General features: G+C 42.7%; 1 protein-coding gene across 3 annotated transcripts in view; it reads right to left on the minus strand.

Moving 5' to 3' along the window:
• The window catches only part of UNC13B (unc-13 homolog B), a 3,024,149-nt gene that overhangs the window by 2,452,686 nt on the left and 550,118 nt on the right, over positions 1 to 21,345 (minus strand). For all 3 annotated transcript variants that reach the window (XM_086960243.1, XM_086960242.1, XM_086960241.1), the window contains exon 2: positions 20,417 to 20,446. In XM_086960243.1, coding sequence (XP_086816369.1) covers positions 20,417 to 20,446 — 30 coding nt within the window. The remainder of the gene's footprint in view (positions 1 to 20,416; positions 20,447 to 21,345) is intronic.

The raw sequence follows: 21,345 nt of genomic DNA on the forward strand, positions 1-21,345 counted from the left end.
CCCGGGAGAGAGGATGCTGTTATTGGTAGATGCTGAAAAAGCGTTCGACCGAGTGCATTGGCCATATCTGGAGCAGGTGATGGCGAGGATGGGCATAGGTGAGAAATTTCGGACCATGGTGTTTAATTGTTATAACTTCCCGTCGGCAGCGGTGCGAGTAAACGGCTGTAGCTCCAAGCGGTTTACTATCGAACGAGGTACCCGACAGGGATGCCCACTATCCCCTCTCCTTTTCGCTCTCTACATGGAGGCTCTGCCCAGAGAGTACGACTGAACCCGGATGAGACGGGCATGAGGATGGGGGGCTGTGTCCACACGGTCAGCCTCTATGCTGATGACGTGATTCTGACACTGGAAGACCCGAGACGAGCTTTGCCTGCGTGTATTGACGAACCCGAGGCCTTCTCGATGATGTCGGGATTCCGTATGAACATGGGGAAGTCAACAGCGTTGGACATCTCCCTGACACCCACGACGAGACACGAGTTGCAGGGACTTTTTCCCCTACAGTGGTCGCAACACCAAGTACAATACCTGGGTATCTTGTTGGCACCCACACTGCAGGCGATGGTGACTGCTAATTATGCGGCACTAGGCAAGAAGATCAAGGAGGAACTAGGGAGATGGAGCAAAAGTACAGTCTCCTGGCTTGGCAGGATAGCAGCACTTAAAATGACGGTTTTGCCCCAGATCCTGGACTTGTTCCGAGCTCTGCCGCTACAACCCCCTAGGGGCTGGATTCAACAGACACAGACGGACTTGTCCCGCTTTGTGTGGCAGGGCCGTAAACCCCGGATGAAACGGACCCTAACTACTTTAGCACCGGAGTCGGGTGGACTGGGAGTCCCCGACCTTCGTAAATATTTTCAGGCGTCACAGCTGCGGTACCTAGTTGAGTGGAGCAGGTGGGAGTCAGACAAGCACTGGCTATTTCAGGACCAGGCGGTGGCGGGCGCCCCCTGCAGGAAGTACCGTTCCTGCGTAGATCTCACCGCCCTCCGAATCTATATGCCTCTTATGTCACAAGGGTCCCGCTGAAAGTATGGGATGTTACTAACAAGCACTTTAGCCTCACCACGTTTCCCTCGCCGTTCACCCCCATAGTGGACAACCCGGACTTTACACCGGGGATGGAACCGGGAGCCTTTACTCATTGGCGGACGAATGGTTGCAGGGCACTCTTTCACCTGTACGGCGGGGAGGGGGTCCTTCCATTTCAGAGCCTCAGGGAGAGCTATCAGATGGCCGAAACAGATAGAATGCGATACTGGCAGGTACGACATTGGGCTTTACAGCCACAAGTGAGGGAATCGGCAGACAGGAAACTGCTACCGTGTGAGAAGTGGCTGGCGACGCGTTCATCGAATTCTAAACTTATCACGGATCTCTATAAAATGTTACAGCTCCCTCCTTCCCACTTTCATATCCCTGGCAGGGAGCGATGGAACAGGGAATTGGGCAGGTCACTTAGTCACAAGGAGTGGGATCAGATTTCATACCGAGCGAGACACTCCGCCTATCACGTCGGCCTTACCGAAACATTTACAAAGGTGACTACCTATTGGTACCATACCCCGGAACGGCTGCACGAGATGAACTGGAACATAGAAAACACCTGCTGGCGTGAGTGCGGAACCGTAGGTACATTGACACATATCTTATGGGAATGCCCACTATTACACCCCTATTGGACTGAGGTGATTGATGAGATCGATGCTTGTTTTGGAATTGAGTTGCCCCGCTTCCCGGCTTATGTCCTGTTAGGTCTTCCTAATGGCTTAATGTACCCTTTAAAATCCCGTAGGGGTAGGCAGATAGCGATAGCACTGGGCTCAGCGGTTCAAAATATTCTAATACATTGGCGCACGACCACTACCCCATCCCTTACCTGTTGGCTACATAGGTTGTGGCATGTTCTGGGCAGGGAAAAACTATCACTTATGCTGGCTGGGGAGGTGGAACAATTTGAGGAGCTGTGGCAACCCTTTCATGCACTCCTAGCTACAGAATTCAAAGAACTTACATGCCCGAAATATCTGAGGCTGCTGAGACTTACACCACCAACAGAGCACATGGTCTCACAGGTTTCTTGCACTAGACAGAGAGAAGAGGGGTGACTGAAGCAAGTGTACACACACATTGTTCAATAATTAGCACTGGACGGGGAAGGTGGGGAGGGGGGGTGGGGTATGGAAGGGAGTTGGGGGGGTTGTTTTATTGCTAAGGAAGGGTATAGGGGGCTTATTTTTGAATTTTGTTCCTCACTTCGGCTACGCATGTAGGAGCGGAACACAGTAGGGCCCTCGATGAGCCTGGGAACCTTGAGCATGACTTCCAACTGGGCTCCTTGGAATATGGCATTCATTCTATTGCATGACTGACGCTCCCTTTTTGCTTCTGTACCCTTCCAATGATATTCTTTCAATAAAATATTTTAAACATAAAAGCGAAACGGTCAGGCTTTTTGGTGTTTGTTCTATCTGTGACCCAGCAAGGACTTGCAGTGGGCACTATTAAAGGTTACTTGTTGCCCCTTTTGGCCTTTTTACGTTTTCCGGAGAAACCGTCCTTTTTTAAAATTGCCTGTTCAGATGCAGTTGATTAATTGTTTTAGGTGCATGTTGCTTCCCAGACCATTTGTGATATCACAGTGGGATCTTAATTTGGCCTCATATTCTTTGTATTCTGTTTCATATGGTACCCCAATATAGGCCTGAGTATTGGCCTAAACTTTCACCTACATTTATCGTTTTTGGTATTGACCTTTTGCCTAGTTAAGTGCTGCATAAAATGTGTGGCTTCCCCCACAAACTAGCCTCATTAATTATGCATGAAGATTCTCAGAATTACAGTAGCATTACCATCTTCTGCATAAAAACTATGTATAAGGGTCACCCCTTTCGTCATCCTCGGACGACGTGACGCAGCAAGGTAGAATCCCCTGAGGATACCTTTTGGGTCTATATACACCACATCTTAGTCAAGGCAAGTAGAGGAGAAAGACTTCCATGCTGACACACTGACGCGAGACGCTGAGGTTTCTGTATGCAGAGACTCCAGTAGTCTGACATCCCTTACGGTGTGTCCATCTTGAGACAAAGACAGGGTCCCACAGTCTGACTCCAGGTAATGGGGTTTGCTTCAGCCTAGGGGGATTCTTGGCTCTACACCTACATACATGCTAGGTACACTTAGGTACATCTAGTTAGGGTTGAATCGTAGAAGTACGCATTGATGCTGTCATCTTTTTTGATACCTAACTGAATTCATCGTTTTAGCACTGTGGTGGGACTCTACCATCCATTTACTCTATTAGTGCTTATAAACATTTATATCTGTTTCTGTCTTATGGTTGTTTCAGCACACCAATTTTACACTAGATTGATGCCGGTTCAATAAATGAGTATTGAAAATGTCCCCACTGATTATTCTGTGAGACCAAGTGAGCATGAGTGACTGAGGGAAAAGTAAAGTACTGTTTCCATGATCCCTGATGGGACAGAGTTGTCATGTTCAATAATTGCCAAGAACTAGTCTCTCCTTGGTAAGAGGAGTTAGCAGTGGCGCTGTGAGCAGCTACCTGGTGTACAGGCGAACATACCCAGTGGGGGTGTCTGGAATCAGTCTGGACATCAATCCCACAGTCTATGTTGTCTAAACATGCAGATCCTTTATAGGTTTATAGGAACTACACTAAATGGCACCCAACGTTGGTTTGGTTCTTATTTAATGGCCAAATCTGAGTAGTTCAGTAGTGCTTTCTCAGTGACCCCTACTCCCATATACCCAAGGACTTCTGGAGTGGAAAGGGAAAATCCGCCACAGCTGAGTAGGTATATCCTATGTATTGGATTTAGGTTTATTCAAGCTTGAAGGACAAATAGTTCCTATTATTCATAAAACCTTATCTCAGTTTCCTTGAAACTTTTTCAATAATGGCCGACTAAAACCTCGCTGCACCTGCACAACGTGTGAATGCAGTGCAGGAAGGAGAACAAGAAGATGAAATAAAGTTTTCTGAAAATGTCCGAACTGCCCATACTTTAAAACCAGCAGACTATGGAGTCACAGCTAGGGGTGGGACAGTAACAATTGTGATTGAGGCACACACATCATATAGAACTGAGGTATTATATTCATGAGTTAAATTCCCACAAGCCAATGCACGCACAATTACAATTCATTCTTAGATTGAAGATGAAACACCAGAGGAATTCTGCCCATATGAGAACCTTTAAGTTCCGATCACCTACCAGGAGCACATAAACTGGTTTAAAGGTGCCCTCCCACACACAAAAGATAAAGTAAGACTCGATCTGCTCAGCAGAGACGGAGCGGCTTGGCCGGTCCTGGCAGCTTACACACTGCATCCAGACATTGACACAATGCTGGTAGCAGACTTATGTCCGCTACACAAAGAAATAATAAAACTTTACAGAAATCTGACACAGTTCATCATAAGAACTCTCACACTTCAGCCAACAAGGGCTACATCAGCGGGACAAATTCAAGGGTACACAACTAAAATAACTGTACAAACACTACATGCAGTTATGGTTAAAATGCCCACTAGACATGAGCAAATGGCATTCTGGATAGCTCAGAAAAGGACACAGAGACAGTGTTTCCTCACACAAGCCCTCAAGAAAAACACAGAATGCGAACAATCTGCTTGCCAATAGAGGATTGTACCTCTTGGCCTACAGTTTTCGCTGCCATATATATATCAGAACCCATGGTATCCCTTCAATTGCAGTAATACCAGATGTCTTAAGACAAATACAGAATGAGTATAGAGCAGAACCTGCTCTGAACTTGGGGATGAAATTGTTAGCACATTTTTCCCAGGTATCAACTATTATATTAGCAAACATAAAAGGGGAGGCAGCAGCAGTGGCAATACGTCAATGCCTGAGGGATTTCACTCCTGTACAACAGGAGCGTGAATTACCTAAACTTATCGGAGATACCTATGCCAAATTAGGTAGAGATAGTTTGGGAGCTAGAGCAACAAAACCTCAACTCATGGGTAGACCTGAAAAGGATAACACCAAGCAGGCACCTGATTTTTCAAAGAAGAAATGGGATAATAAAAAACAAAAGAATAGAGAGAACAGATCACAATCAAAGAGTGGATCTCCTCAACAGGAGCCCTCTGAAAGGAGGTACAACCTTAGGAATCGTGATTACATTAAGAAACCTGACTGGGATCAGGATACTGATACACGCTCCTCTCGTTCATTTCAGGGTTCATCAAAAAAACTCTGAGAGGGAAGGACGGTCAGAACACAGACAAGAAGAACGGCCAAGTCCAGAGAGACACATCTTACTTCGGGCAATAATAATAGCCCCTTCGATGCTCATGACGAGATCAGCTCGTCATGCAGTACACTGGTCGTGTGCTCAAGAAGATGGTAATGCTACCTTAATTCTGAGAATCTTCATGCATAATTAATGAGGCTAGTTTTCGGGGGAAGCCACACATTTTATGCAGCACTTAGCTAGGCAAAAGGTCAATACCAAAAACCTGTTGTGTATTGTAATGGTATGAAAAAATGTAGGTGAAAGTTTAGGACAATACTCAGGCCTATATTGGGTACCCTATGAAACAGAACACAAAGAATATAAGGTCAAATTAAGATCCCACTGTGATATCACAAATGGTCTGGGAAGCAACATGCACCTAAAATAATTAATGAACTGCATCTGAACAGGCAATTTAAAAAAAGGACGGTTTCTCTGGAAAACGTAAAAAGGCCAAAAGGGGCAACAAGTAACCTTTAATAGTGCCCACTGCAAGTCCTTGCTGGGTCACAGATAAAACAAACACCAAAAATCCTGACCATTTCGCTTTTAGAGGGTCTGTACTGCAGACTCCAAACAAGGCCATACATTTGTTCAAGGGTCATGCGTACATTTTGTAGCAAGACACCTGGCTGAAAGGATGAAATCCACAACCTCCAGTGGTAGATCAAATGCTAGCAACTGCCATGATCAATCTCCGCACCTGGAGCTGTAGTTTGCATGGGTAAGTAGATACCACACCTTATTGATTCGGAGCCACAAGGATGAATTGGGCCTAGTTATTCCTAGCCTTGTTCAAAACTCTGGACATGAGAGGCAGTGGCAGAAAGTCGTACAGGAGCCCTGTGCTCCACAGTAGCTGGAATGCATCTCTCCTAGAGAAAGCATTCTCGGGAACTCCAATGCACAGAGATTTGACACTTCACTTTGTAAACAGTGGCAAAAAGGTCTGGCAAGGGATCTCCGCAATGTCGGAAGACATCTTGCGCTACTTTTGGATGTAACTGCCATTCATGACTTGCCAGGCGTCGCTGACTCATCTCATCCACCCTGGCGTTTAAAATTTCTACCTAGTGTGCATGATCAAGGAGACGCCCTCGTGCCCAAGCCAACTCTAGAGACAAAGTGCCTCTTGGCTCAGCACCCAGGACCCAATTATGCCCTGCTGGTTGCAGTACTACATGGTGGTATTGTGCGGTCTGCTCCAAAACCTTGATGATATTGAACACGTTTCTTTGGTGCTGGGTCCCACTGCAGATCCCAAATAGGCCACCTGATGAAGTGAACAAGCAAGATGCAGGAGGACAACAAGTCAAGAAGCCTTAGAGTTGCTCTCACTGAGATCCAGAACAGACTATTAACATTGGGCTCATAGTCAATGTCCTGGGCTCGTCGTAACAGAGAGAAGGCCTGGAACTGTGAAGTGTTCAGAATGTCTCCAATGAAAGGAAGCCTCTGCGAATGAGTGCAGTGTGACTTCCACTCATTGAACGAGAACTCCAACAATATCAGGAAGTTCATGGTTACTGAAGGTGGTTTACGCGTTGCCTTTAATAGCAAGTCCTCAAGGTAGTGGAAAACTGGCAACCCAAACCTTCGAAAACGGCCAGCGACCACCGCCATCACTTTCATGAACACCAGAGGGCCTAAGGGGTATGGGTCAGGAATACTGAAGCCACAATATTGACAGTCTACAATATCATGGCAGAATACTGATGGACAGAATATCGAAAGGTATGTTTGGATAAAGTTCAAGAATAGGAAATTCATACCTCCTCCCTCTGTGCACTTCCTTACCTCTTTGATATTTTGTCCCTGGACATTATGGTCACAATATTATGGTTTAGCGATATTCTGACTTCAATATTCCCTACCATAATCAGTTGAAGGGAAGCTCAGTACACTGAATGTGCTCCTGGCTGGCCTTGAACCGCAGATATTGTCCGTGGGATTGTATAATGAGAAAGTATACATCCTGCAGGGCCAAGGCAACCATCCAGTGGCCTGAATTCACTAGTGAGCATTCCATTGGAAGGCATTCAAAGGGTGAAGAACCAAAATAGGATGAAGGACTCCATTCCTCTTCAGCACAAGGAAATAGCAGGAGTAACAACCTGTGCCTATTTCTAAGGTGGTACCCTCTTGATGGCCTCTTTGGCAAGTAGAGTGTGCATTTCTTGTAGCAAGATGAATAACCGCTCCTTTGAAAGCCTCTCTGTGGTAGGGGGAAGCTCAGGTAGTTCAGAAAGAAATAAGGGCATGTCCCTGCTAGATGTTCTGGATGACCCATCAGTCAGATGTTATGGCATGCCAACTTGTAACAAAATGTCTCCTCCTGCCTCCCACAGGGTGCCTGTGCACTATTAAAGGGCAAACTAAAGTGGTTTGGGGCCAATGCCGCAGGAGCAGAAAGCTAGGCAGAACGGTGCCCTGCACAATGTCTGCAGGGCCAGCTTTAGTGCTGTTGGCGCCCAGTGCAACAATGTTTGTTGGCGCCCCCCAATGACCACCTTTGTCACAGTCTCAGATGCATTAAATTAGTTCTATAGTGCCACCCGTACCAGTGTAGGGTGTCATTTTACATCACACACAGACAATTATACATGTGTAGAACAGTGTATAATAAATGTTACATAAGGTGCAGGATTATGAGGTGTAAGGGTAACCGGTCATGCATACTGGTAGGCAGAACAGTTTAAGTGTGCTTCGTCTGGAGAAGCACAAACTAAGAATTTAAAACTTAACACCATGGTTGGGGGGTTCTTTTTAATAAGAATTAATTTCTACTCAAATAAACCTTTTTTGCAACATTAAAATAATGAAAAACTGTGGGGTGGGGGAGGAATCAGAAAGCTCTAATCTATACCTTGCTGTTAGCATGTAGCTCTTTGATGACAGTTATTAGCTGACTGCTCTATCATAGAATCTTAACTTTTAAAATGCAAGTAACAAAATGATCTCGCCAACAAAAAAACTAACCACAGACCTATTTATATTATATGCACTCTTTGATCTGCAGAGACCACTTTCTTTGCAGTGGGGATAATAACCCTCTCTGCTACCTTACAATTAGTCAAAACTTCCACTAGACAAAAGGTCAATCTCGATCCAGGAAGAACATTAATCACCTGGAGTTATCCTAACGTTTTTATGGTTTCCTGAAAATTGTTTGAGGCCGGAATGCAGCAACAGGTGATTTTAAAACCTAATATACTTGCAAACACGGAGCCCCCACCTGAAGTCAGCGCCTGGTGTGGTGGCACCGATCGCGCCGCCCTAGAGCCGGCATTGAATGTCTGCTTGATCTGCTTCCTTTGCCCCGAAAGGACTGGAGTGACTGCTGTGATGGTGGCAGAGCCTGGCAGTGTCTATATGTTAAATGAGCTGATAAACGGCATATACACCAATGGTTTCATGGCGCTAGAGTCCAGGGAATGCTGCAGCCATGAGGGGTTTAGTCATATGTCCGGCAGAACAGCCGGGTCTTTAACCGTTTCCTAAACAGAGCTTAAGAGGTCAGTGATCTAATCTCCACAGGGAGAGAATTCCATGATTAAGGGGCAAGGACCGCAAACCTTAGTCCTCCGTGTTTCTTATGTGTAAAGGACGGGATGACCAAAAAATTCAGATGAGAAGACCTCAGGTCCCGAGAGGGAACTCAGCGCTGAATCAAAGAGTATACAAATGCTGGACTGTTGCCGTATACAGCTTTAAAGGTGATACACCCCAGCTTAAATGCGCAGCGTTTGGCAACTGGGAGCCAGTGTAGAGGTTCTATTAATGGCTTAACATGGTGCCATTTGGGCTGGTGGTGGATTAATCTGGCCGCTTGGTTTTGCAACAACTGCAGGCATTTTAGTTGATATGCCGGAATACTTGCAGAGAGTGAGTTGGCATAATCAATGTGGGAGATTACCAGCGCCAGGATGACTTGGGTCAAGGCTTATGTAGTCAGAAAGCTATTGATCTTCCCGATCCTTCGCAACTGGAAGAAACAGGAGGAGACCACTGTCCCAATCTGGGCTTTCACAGACAGGTCACAGCTGATAATAATACCCAGCCTTTTGATAGAGCATGCTGGGAGTGGGGGTTTTCCTAAATGGGGTGGCCAGAAGTTGGAGCTCCAAGGGTTGGCATGCACACCCGTTAGGATCAGGTCTGTTTTATCGGGGTTAATTTTAGATGATTACTATTCATCCATTCACTGATAAATCGCATGGTAGATTGAAAGTTGAGGACAGAAGATGCTGATTGATCGATATCCAATATCAATTGAAGGTCGCTGGCGTAGTTGAAGGTGACAACCTTCCTTTCTTCAAGAGAGAGGATCAGGGGAAATAGGTCCAAATTAAAAAGAAGCAGTGACAGAGAAGAGCCTTGAGGTACTCAGCAGGTCAGTTTCATTTTGGCCAATTAGTTCATCAAAAGGCGGAAGGCACACTCATTGAAATCCAACACAAGTTCTTTTAGTCCAATAATAGTTACATTCTTTATTTCGGAAACTTTTACCAAGAACTTCACAGAGCCAACGCGTTTCGTTCCATCTAGGAACTTAGTCAGGGCTGAAATGATCACAGAAAGAAGCAGACATGTTACAAACTAAAAATATACAAGACGTCCACAACATATACATATTGCACACAAAAGGATGGGACTAAAGAAACAACATGACCTGATTGATACAGAAATTAATTTTTTTAATTAAAAACATCCTATTTACACATATAAAATGCACACATATATAAATCAAAATATATACATAGCTTGGGCAACATATATGTAAAAACATGGTTAAAAAAACCGAAAAATATTAGATGACCAATATATAGTTATAACCAGATATGTAATTTCTGCTCCGCCTTGGGGGATGGCGGTATTCTTTCTGCCTTGGCAGATGCATTTTGTCCCATATAGTACGGGCCGGCGTGACATGTCAGTTTGGCTTACTCCACAGCTCCTGTTTTGTATACAGATATGCATGTTTTTAGCTCTTACGGACTAGCTATGGATTTAGGTTAGCTGTATCCTTAATTATTTTGAACCCATATCATTATGTGGAATATTAGCTTTCGTGGACGAACTTTGGATTTGGCGATGGTCCAGCTTTGCTGCTCTAATTATATCGGTACATGCGATGGATTTCCTAATTATTGAGGCTTGTGTTTTTTTGTTGTTTATGTCTTGACAGTTAATGCTGTTTTGAGAGGGGCCATACAGGTGCTTCTCATTTCTCTTTGTTTCATATGTCTTTGGAGATATGTCTCTGCAAGGTGAGGTTATTACCCTTTGTGCCTATCATGGGCCAGTGTGTTTTTCGTGTTTTGGGGTGTATCTTTGACCTGGGTCTATCCTTCCCCATAGAGTCACCGAGCACTGTTCTTATCTCTGCTTTATTTTGAGTTTTTGTAACCTCCTCCAGAGTTTCTTATGAGTGGGATGACGGGCTGTAATCTGGTCATTTGAGAAATTGGAATTTGCGTGATCTGTAGCGCTTGTTTTATATGTCTTTGCTTGGTCTTCTTTTTCCCTATTTTTGTGTTTCGTGTCTGTAAAGATGTTATCTTTAGCGATGTCCTGTGTGCCAGTGCACACGGGACATCTCTAGGAATTCCATGTTCCGTGCTGGAATGTCTATGTTTGTTTTGTTGGCAGTTGATGCGAGAGAGCCACGCATCTTCACGAATAAAGAAGAGCTCCTCACTTACCACGACTTCGTCTTCTTTTCACTGGCGACGATCGTGTTTGGTGCTGGTTACCCTCTCCAGTGTTGCTGGACGTCCGGATTGACATTCTGTGACGAGGCAACTTGTGCTTTGTGATCGCGTTCTCCGAAGCTTGCGACCCTCCAGTTGGACTTTCCGTTTCCTGCGCCTTTGTCTCCTCATCGTGAGTCCCTTGTTGAGGATTGATTTAAATTTGCCTTTTAAAAAAAAAAAAAAAATCGATGTTACAATTCGTCTGCTATTTTTCTTCTTAAGGCCGCTGCCCCTCTCGAGCGCTGACGCGTGGGTCATAACTTCTCACCAGCATTCCTTTGCACGCTCGCATCCTGACGTCTTCTCAGCTTTGTGAACGTCACGCCAGCCTTTCTCCGCGTGCGTTCCAACTTGCGTTTCACCGCTTTGTTAACGTGTTGCCATGGTATTCATCAGCATTTTTTCCTCTGGGCACGTCATTGACTATGTACCAGCGCTCGCATTATTAATTTCAGTGAGACATTTTTAAAAGCATTTACAAGCGAACCAATGATCCTACATTTGACGATTGTGATTTAAAAACGTCTTATGTAACTTTGTTTTACATTTAATGACACTTTATTCAATAATATCATTCACATTTTTATGCAGCAGATTTTATGCAGATTTTGATAAGGACATTATTTATACAAGGTGCAAAGTGCAAGGAAAGTCAATTTTCTTTATTAAGAACTGGTTTACCATTGTTTTGTTTTACTTATGGCAGCAACCCACCCACGCTAATGGAGAAAGTAGCTTCACCACCTCCTTTTTTACAGTCGCCTTGTCCACCTCCAATGATTTGGAAACAGTGGAAAGCAACTTTTGAAGCCTACATTGATGCTATAGATGGAGACACCTTCACCTCCAAAAAAAAGAGAGCGTTGCTTGTTTATAATTTAGGAGCCGAAGGCAGATCCATTCTTGAGACTCATCTAGAAGAATTGAGGGTATCCAATGATTCTCGTGAAGAGGGTGATGCATTGGTGATTGATGAATATGCATCTCTCATAAAAACTTTGGATAAAAGGTCCAATCCTAAACGCAACATTGTTTTGGAACGTCACAAATTTTTGCAACGTGCACAGATGTCTGGAGAGTCCATCGACGATTTTGTTGCTGCATTAAGGATTTTGGCCATAAATTGCAATTATAGGGAGTTTAGAGATGAAATTATTCGAGACCAATGAATTGAACGAACTTGTGATAAAAAAGTGCGAGAGAAACTTTTGTCCTCTGATGACCCTGATTTGGGGACTGCATTGACTCTTGCCAAGTCTGTTGAACATTCCCAATTTTGCATGAAAGAACTCAGTACACCTACCACTCCTACTCCTGCGGCATCCGATGTTAATTTGGTAACGTCCAAGGTTCCTCCAAAAAACATCAAAGCTTCTGTTCCAGCATTTTCCAGACCCTCCAGCTCTACTCTACCTGGTGCATTTGTTAACAAACCCAGGAATGATGCCCACGCTTTGTCATGTCATCGCTGTGGTAGCAGGTCGCATCTGGGAGATTTCAAGTTTTGTTTTGCTATTAACCAGTCCTGTTTTAAATGTGGAAGGAAGGGTCATCTTGCCTGAATGCGCAAAATTAGTTTGTCTCAAAGGTCATCGTCACAAAGTGGGAAGAATATAGAATGTGAGAATGCTCAGAGTGATTATGATGATAATTGTTATGAGCTGCTGATGTTATCGGCTTCTCCTATGGAAGCGGAAGGTATTGTAGAGATTGCATCTCTTAATAAACCCCAGAGGAAGAAATCCCCCACTTGTGTTATAAACTTGAACAACAAATCGGTCATATTCCTTGCGGATTCTGGTTCCCCATTTACCTTGATCAATGTAAAGAATTTTGGTAGTTTAGGTGACATCCCTTTGGCGTCGTCATCAATTAAGATGTTTGCTTATGGTGGAAAAAGGGTTGAAGTTTTGTGAAAGTTCATGCACAAACTAGAATTTAAGGGTGAGTGCACCTCATGTATAATTTATGTGGTCAAAGATGGTGCTAATTTGTTGGGATGGCACGAACAGGGTGAGTTAAATATCATTCTTGACCCTAATCATGCCGACATGGTCTTGTCTAGGAACGAAGACAAGCAATATTACGGTTCACTACTACATCCTGAGTCTGTACATGTGGTGACAACTATGAATGAGAATGAATGAGTTCATGCTTATCCGGAGGTGTTTAAGCGACAATCTTGGTAAGCTTAAGGGTTTCCAACATCGTATAGTTTTGAAAGATGGGGCAAAACCCATTGCTCACAAAGTTCGCAGGGTACCTTAGAGTATGCGTTATGAATTGAAAGCTGAATTAGAAAGGTTGTGTTCCTTGGGTGTCATCGAACCAATTGAAGGGTCAGAATGGTTAAGCCCCGTCGTTTTGGCACAGAAGGCTGATAAGTCTCTTAGGATGTGTGTTGATTTATGCGATTTAAATGCATGTATTTGGATAGATCGCCAACCACTTCCTAACATCAATGAGATGTTGTCTACCCTGGAAGGTGCCAAATATTTTACCACTCTGGATATATTCTCTGCCTATCATCAGATTGAATTAAGTATGGATTCCAGACATCTCACTTCATTTGTGACTCCCGAAGGAGCGTTCGTCATCTTAGAATGCCATTCGGTTTGGCGTCGGCTTCTGCAGTGTTCCAAAGCCTTATGGGTAGCCTATTTAAGGACACTGCAGGGGTCGTCTTCTTTCAGGATGATATTCTCATACATGCTAAGACCATGCAAGAACATAATGATAGGGTGAGGAAAGTGTTGGATATTGTGAAGCTGTATGGGTTGACCTTAAGGAAAGACAAATGTAAGTTTTTCAGAGATGGTGTAGATTATCTTGGTCACCATATTTCAGCCAAAGGTGTAGAACCTAAAATGAAACTTTTGGATGCCATCCGTAATGCACCTGAACCGCAAAATAAAGATCAACTGCGTTCCTTCCTAGGACTAGTTGAATACTATGCGAAATTTGTCCCAAATTTTGCTGATAAGACTATTTGTTTACGTAACCTTTGAAAAAAGAATGCCAAGTATGAATGGTCTGAACAGTGCACGACTGATTTTAACTTGTTGAAAACTGTAATTGTGCAGGCACGCCCACTCAAATAGTTTGATTTGAACGACCAATGCATTGTAGTTACAGATGCCAGTAATGTTGGACTGGGAGCCGTCCTTATGCAAAAGAGAGCCAACAATAGAGCAGAAGTAATTGCATTTGCCTCCAGAACACTGAGAGGTGCTGAGGGCACTTACTCCACTATTGAGAAGGCGGCATTGGCTTTATGGTGGGGTGTACAATATTTCAGGCCCTTTTGTGAGGCAATCATGTAACTCTTAAAACTGACCATAAGCCATTAGTGACCTTTTTAAAACCAAGGGTGATGGTAGGGCTACACCCCGCATTGCCAAATGGTAATACAGACTTGCTGAATTTAATTATCACTTGGAGTATGTTCCTGGTATAAAAAATAATCTTGCCGACTGTTTATCAAGGTTACCTCTTCCTCACACCGATCATAAGGAGGAACCTGATCAATTTGAGATGGTGTGTGCTGTGGGTTCTGTATCTGACTCTGGTGCTGCTTTATCAGAAACTGATTGGAAGCGTGCTATTTCTGAAAATGTGAATTTGTGTAAGGTAATAGACTTTTTGTCGAAGGGTTGGCCAAATGACAAATCATTATCTGCTGAATTAGTTCCGTTTAGAAGAGTTTGTGATGAACTGTCCTTAGTTAATGGAATTTTACGCCGAGGTAGTCTTCTAGTTGTACCTACTTCACTTTGCAAATCTGTGCTTGATTTGGCTCATGTGGGCCATTTGGGAATTCGAGCCATGAAACGGAGAGTACGTGAGGATTTTTGGTGGCCTGTCGTTGATCGGGCCATCGAGCATTGTGTTAGGGATTGTGGAGCATGTGTGCTTAGTGACAAAACTCAAGTTACTTGCCCATCCTTCTGTTAATCCAATTTCTGTGAAAGAAATACCTTGGAACAAATTAGCCTTTGATGTGGCTGGTCCATTCAATGATTTGGGAAATACCCCTAAGTATGCTTTAGTTCTGATTGACTATATGTCAAAATGGCCTGAGGTGAAGTTTGTGGAGGGTATCAATTCTTCCACTATTATTAATTGTCTTACTGAAGTTTTTCTGCGAGAGGGTTTCCCAGAGGAATTGGTATCTGATAATGGTACTCAAATTCTGGTGAGATGGAAAGTTATTTTAAAAGGCATGGGATTAAGCATGTGCTCACTTCTTTAGATCATCCATGTACCAATGGTTTGGTTGAACGCCTGAATCGTGTTATTAAAGATCAATTACAATTAGCATCTATAAACAGTCTTCATTTGAGGCATGTGATTTCTGACATGTTGTGGGCTATGAGGGTCACTCCTCATGCCAGCACAGGTATTTAACCTTTCACCTTGCTCAGAGGTAGAGAAGCTGGTTCCAAGCTTAATAAGGATTGGATGTCGAGAAACGACATTGATGTTACCAAGATTGGGAGAGTAGCTGATATTAGGAGTGCTGCTCAGGCAAAATATGCAAAAAAAAGCGTAAGAACGTCCCCTGTATGTCAGGGTGATTGGGTGAGAATTAAGAAACCTGTGTTTGATACGCAAAGGGCATGCCAAGTTCTACCCTTCTTGAACTGGTCAAAGAGGTGAAAGATCAGGTTGTGGTGCTTGATAATGGGAAGATTTGGAATAAGGTGTGCATTTCTATTGTACCCAAATCCAAGGTTGAGTTTGTCAGAAATAAATTTGGTTTGGATCCCCTTGATTCCTCCTGTGATAGGAATCCAATTATTTCTGCAGCCACCACTGCTTGCAGCTCTAGTTTTCTGCGGAGGTCGTCAGGAACTAGGTCTATGCCTGCTAAGTATCGTGATTTTATTGTATCTTGAATTGTTATCTTATATGTACAACCTGCTTTGGGTTTTTGTTTTGTTTCACTATTATTATTATTTTTTTTCTTCTTTTCATTTTATTATTTTAGTTATGGATGGGGGGGAAGGGTTGGTTTTAAGGAATTTTGCATTTTGTTAATATTTGTGTTATTTTGTATTTTCTTCTGGGAATGTTGTATTTCCTTGTTTGCTGTGTAGAAAGGGGGATGTGTAAAGATGTTATCTTTAGCGATGTCCTGTGTGCCAGTGCGCACGGGACATCTCTAGGAATTCCATAGACAGTGCTGGAATGTCTATGTTTGTTTTGTTGGCAGTTGCTGCCAAGAGAGCCACGCATCTTCACGAATAAAGAAGAGCTCCTCACTTACCACAACTTCGTCTTCTTTTTAGTGTCTTTTGTTACAGTTTGCATTTTTCTTGCATCAATCTCCCATATGGTATTGTTCTTATCAGTTCGAACTGACCGGGAGCAAGTGCCAATGTATTCTTTGACATATTTTCAACAGGTGGTGAGTTTGTTCTTGCCACTTGGGGCTTAGCCACCTTGTTCACAATCTTAGGTCAGCACCTAAGGGTGAGTCCATGTCATTTATTTTTTGAGTTTATTTTCTTCCTTCTGGAGTACCAATTTACATTTTGATGATGATTCGATATCTCCGAATGGTGTTCTTTTCTATCAGTTTGTACTGACCCGTATCAAGTTACTACGCCGATTCGGCATATACCTATTAGAGGCGAGTTGTTTTATGCCCCCTAGTTGTCACTAATTTTTGCGTGCAGATCAGCCGGTATGAGTTTGTTGATCTTGTTATCTGCTTATCGACATCATTAAATTATTGACAGGCCTTGTTACCCACGATTTTCCATTGATATTTAGGGATTTGAATGTAATTATAGGAATCTTTGTCTTTCTCTGGTTCTTTTTTATTTCTTCTATTCCATTTCTTCTTTATTGAATCCAGCATTGATATTTTGTTGTCGATCTGCTTTGGCTTTTTTCCTTCCTTGTTTTTCCTTCTCTCTTGAGCTTTTCTATAATTCGACCTTCACCCTTTTTTTCTTATGCATATATATTTTTTTGCTTATATTTTTTATGGCTATTATCTCTGACAGTTCGGAAACTGTTCACGACTACTTATCCTGGACAATCAGCAATCTGGTTATGACTATATATTGGTCATCTAATATTTTTCGTTGTATTTTTTTTAACCATGTTTTTACATATATGTTGTCCAAGCAATGTATATATTTAGATTTATATATGTATATATATGTGCATTTTATATGTGTAAGTGGTGTAAATAGGATGTTTTTAATTAAAAAAAAATCATTTCTGTATCAATCAGGTCATGTGGTTTCTTTAGTCCCATCCTTTTGTGTCCAATATGTATATGTTGTGGACGTCTTGTATAGTTGTAGTTTGTAACATGTCTGCTTCTTTCTGTGATCATTTCAGCCCTGACAAAGTTCCTACATGGAACGAAACGCGTTGGCTGTGTGAAGTTCTTGGTAAAAATTACTGAAATAAAGAATGTAACTATTATTGGACTAAAAGAACTTGTGTTGGATTTCAATGATTGCGCCTTCCGCCTTTTGATGAACTAATTGACCGGAATTGTACCCTTGGACGATGGGGACAGGAAGTGTGTCGCACCAAAGTTAGACCTATTGATGACACTTGTGTTTTGGTTGTGCTAGACCTTGGTCGGTTGTCCTGTTATTTATTTTCTCAGTTTCATTTTGGCGGAAGAGATATTAGCAAGACGAACCGTTTGAGAGCGCTTACTAAGAAAGGATGAGATCCAATTAAAAGCCAAGCCCTGGATCGGCGTTACCGACATGGTCAATCAAAAGGTCATGGTCAACTGTGTCAAAAGCCGCCGAGAGATCAAGAAGTACCAGGGCCTGGGTGGTAATCTTATCAGCCCCCTTCTAAGTTCATCCATGACCGTAAGGATGACCGTCTCTGTTGAATGCGCTGGTCGGAAGTCTGCCTAGTGAGGGTCACGATAGTGGGAATATTCAATAAAGGAGCTGAGGCGACTAACAATGTGAGCTTCGAGAACTTTAGCTAAATAGGGGAGCAGAGAGATGGGGCGATAGTTAGGGCTAGGGGGTCTGACCCTGGTTTCTTTAGGATTGGAACAATTTCTGCATCTTTAAATACATTTGGAACAATGTCCTGCTTAAGGGAGTTCTTCAAGAGCGAGAGAGGAGGATACGGGCAGGTGAAAAAACCTTCTCGTAATATGTGTGGGGGACAGAAATCATTGGGGAAGCCGGATCCAACCTTCCTTAGACGGCTAAAATACTTCAAGACAAAATAAAAGGGACCTGACCTAGCAGAAGAGCGCTTCTACATATGAGTGGCAGGGTTGTAGGAAAAGTGTTAGTAGGAATGCTAGACATGATGGTGGCAATCTTTTCAATAAAATAGGTGTTAGGAGAGTCACATAGGGTTTGAGTGGGCGCGAGTTTTGCTGTGACCCTATCTGGCTTAGATAGTTCATCCACAAAAGCAAAGATTTCCTTGGACCTGTTAGCAGAGCTTAAGATCTGTTAAAGAAACATTCAGCCTTGGTTTGGAAAATGGCATTTGTATATTCCTTAAGCTTAATTAGTAATATATTTTTTGCCTGAGGAGCAATTTCGTCTCCAATTGCTTTCAGCTTGACGCAAGGCAAGTTTCTTTAGTTTTAAATCGTCAGAGAACCAGCGAGGAGCATCACTAGGTCTCATAATCTTGGTTTTCTTAATTCGGGGAAGCTGTCGCACGGAGAGATCAGTAAATTAGAGATCGTCAGATTAGATGTCCAAAATTGGTCAATTGAAGTATGTTTTTGAAGGGTGTCAGTCAGGGCTTCGTTAAAAGAGAAGCAAAGATACAGATCAAGCAGGCCCAGGGTGCAAGACCTAAGTGAGGACATTTGTCTTGACTTCAACTGAAGGCAGCTGTAGGTCTGGGACCACAACTGCACGTCTAATCACTACAGCAAATGATTCACTCTTCTCTATTGGGGGTCCAAAGGGCAAAATCAACCCTTTGTCAGGTGAAGTATCTAGCCTACTAGCCTCTTGCAAGTTCATATACATGCCATCATCATAGTCTGGGGGTGAACCATAAACATTAACACCTTTGTCATGCCCTCCGGTTAATCAAAGTCTGAGCCAAATCAGTGGTGCTGAAGACTCTGAGGAAGACATCACGGAAGAAAAACAGTTTTGTAAAATTAAGAGACTACGGGAACCAGGTGCGCTGAAATGGAGTCCAGGTGCGACCTCAGTTGGGGCTGTCTTAAGGGAAACAGACTGTGCCAAGGATATATTCACTGGCAGAAACCTATCTGGGGTCCTTGCAGACCCCTGGGGCTCAAGGTGCATCAGAAGAAGCCAAAAGGGAGCCAAAAATTAGCATCTCAAAGGCTCGACCTGCTTCAGCGTTACTGATGACCTAGGAAATTCGGGTGCAAGGGGATCAGTTGATGGATTGGCTCTGCAGTCAGGCATCAAGAGGGAGACCGATTGGCTACTTCATGCCTTCCCAACTTCACTTTGGACAGAGAGTGGGGGGAAAAGTATTGAGTCACGCTTTGACTGCTTATGCTCCTTCTTGAAATTCGAGTTGGATTTACAGGACAACCTCAACTACGAAGATCTGTCACTAGGGCGACCTCCAGAGCAGGAACAAGTCTATATCTTCAACTTGTAGCAGAACTGACACAAGTTCCGTAGCTTATTTTGGTGTTTGGCAATGTACAGTTTTACTTTCCAGTCACAGATCGCCTTTGGGTGCATGACTTCACTCACGGATCAGCTTGAACATGAAGTCTTTGGTGGAGAAACGGTCCCCTTGTACACTGGAAAATATTCTGAAACACATTTCTCAACTGATTAAAAGAGATTTGGACTCCAGATTCACATTTGAAGGTGTGGAAAGAAAGTGACTGACATAAGCACAAAGGAGTGTCAAGTATTTGCAGCTCTGCTCCGTCACTTCCAAGGCTAACCTAATCGAGGCACTTGGAAGAGCACTGACCCTAAACAATATGAGTAAGCACTGGGGTGTGGTTACAGGCAACCAATGAAAACTATGCACTGCTGTATTAAAGATGTAAGATTTTGTGATCACACTGTAAACAATTTACACATAAAGCACAAATAAGAGATTATGCAAATGAATTTTCCAGGTTAAAATATTAAGTATTACATGAATTATTTTATCTTTCTGTATTATGAATCTCAGAATGTTGTCATACTAGATATACATGGGATTCCAAGCAAATTATGCTCGAAAGAGCACTATTCCTATTAATGTTGATCAGAACTCATGCCTGAGATACTTAAATACAAATGAATACATATCATCCAGGACTAAAATGAATGTTCAAGTGCAATTGTTTAACGGTTTCATTATTTAAAAAAAAAAAATAAATCAGGTAACTAAAATAAGCTTACCAGGAGGTCCTTGCAGTTTAGCTTTTTTTACTGTAAAAGAAACAAAGCTCAAATTAGAATGTAATTCTGGAACACACTACTTACTGCTCAGCTTAAAAATGAGTTACCCCATATATAATGGACAACTCACATTGCATGACATTGTACAACGAACAAAAAGTCTAAACATTGAGAAGCATATGCAAAAAGAATTGTCGGTGTAAGTTTTCTTCTAAGTTGAAACAATCTCCATTGAAATGAGTTTCATCTTCAGAGAAGTAGCCAGCAACTTCAAAGCGTTTTGGAGCAATATACCGGTGTCGCGTGGACATTTTTACTTTCATGAACATCTCTGGCATATTCCTATGCGACTATTAAAAAATCGCATTGCACTTCGAGATGTTCTGCTCTTATTGTATGCTGTTTTCTAATACTTTTCACAGGTGGACAGACATGTTCATTTGTATATAACTACACAATATACTTAACTTGCATTTCAAAATCCTTTTGCACATACTCAAATCTTAAGTAAATCTGACCTACAGTGTATTACCGACCAGTGAAATGGACTCAATTTCGCTACTCTTCGGCTGAAAATAATAAGAAGAAATGCAAAAGCAGCAGTTTGAGTGCTATAGATTGTATATTGCATAAAGCGGGAGTTTCTGCCTGTAAGAGGCAGCGCAACACTAAATAAAGCGGACTGACGACGATGGGACGTGAAAAGTCACATTACGCATCATATTAAGTGAATAGATGTACATTATGCTGCATATTCGGGTCATTATTATCTAGATATTATCTTTTCAATATGCACGTGTGAATGTAGAAACCATCCGAACGTTTTAGGAAAAACCGAGATTCCTTAAATCTAATATAATTAATTAGCATAAAATGCTGAAAATGGTGTGCGAAAAATGCAGTAATTTGATCTTATTTAAAGAGTTTTG

Source organism: Lissotriton vulgaris, chromosome 3_1 (assembly GCF_964263255.1).
Source record: "Lissotriton vulgaris chromosome 3_1, aLisVul1.2, whole genome shotgun sequence".
NCBI classification, from domain to species: Eukaryota; Metazoa; Chordata; class Amphibia; order Caudata; family Salamandridae; genus Lissotriton; species Lissotriton vulgaris.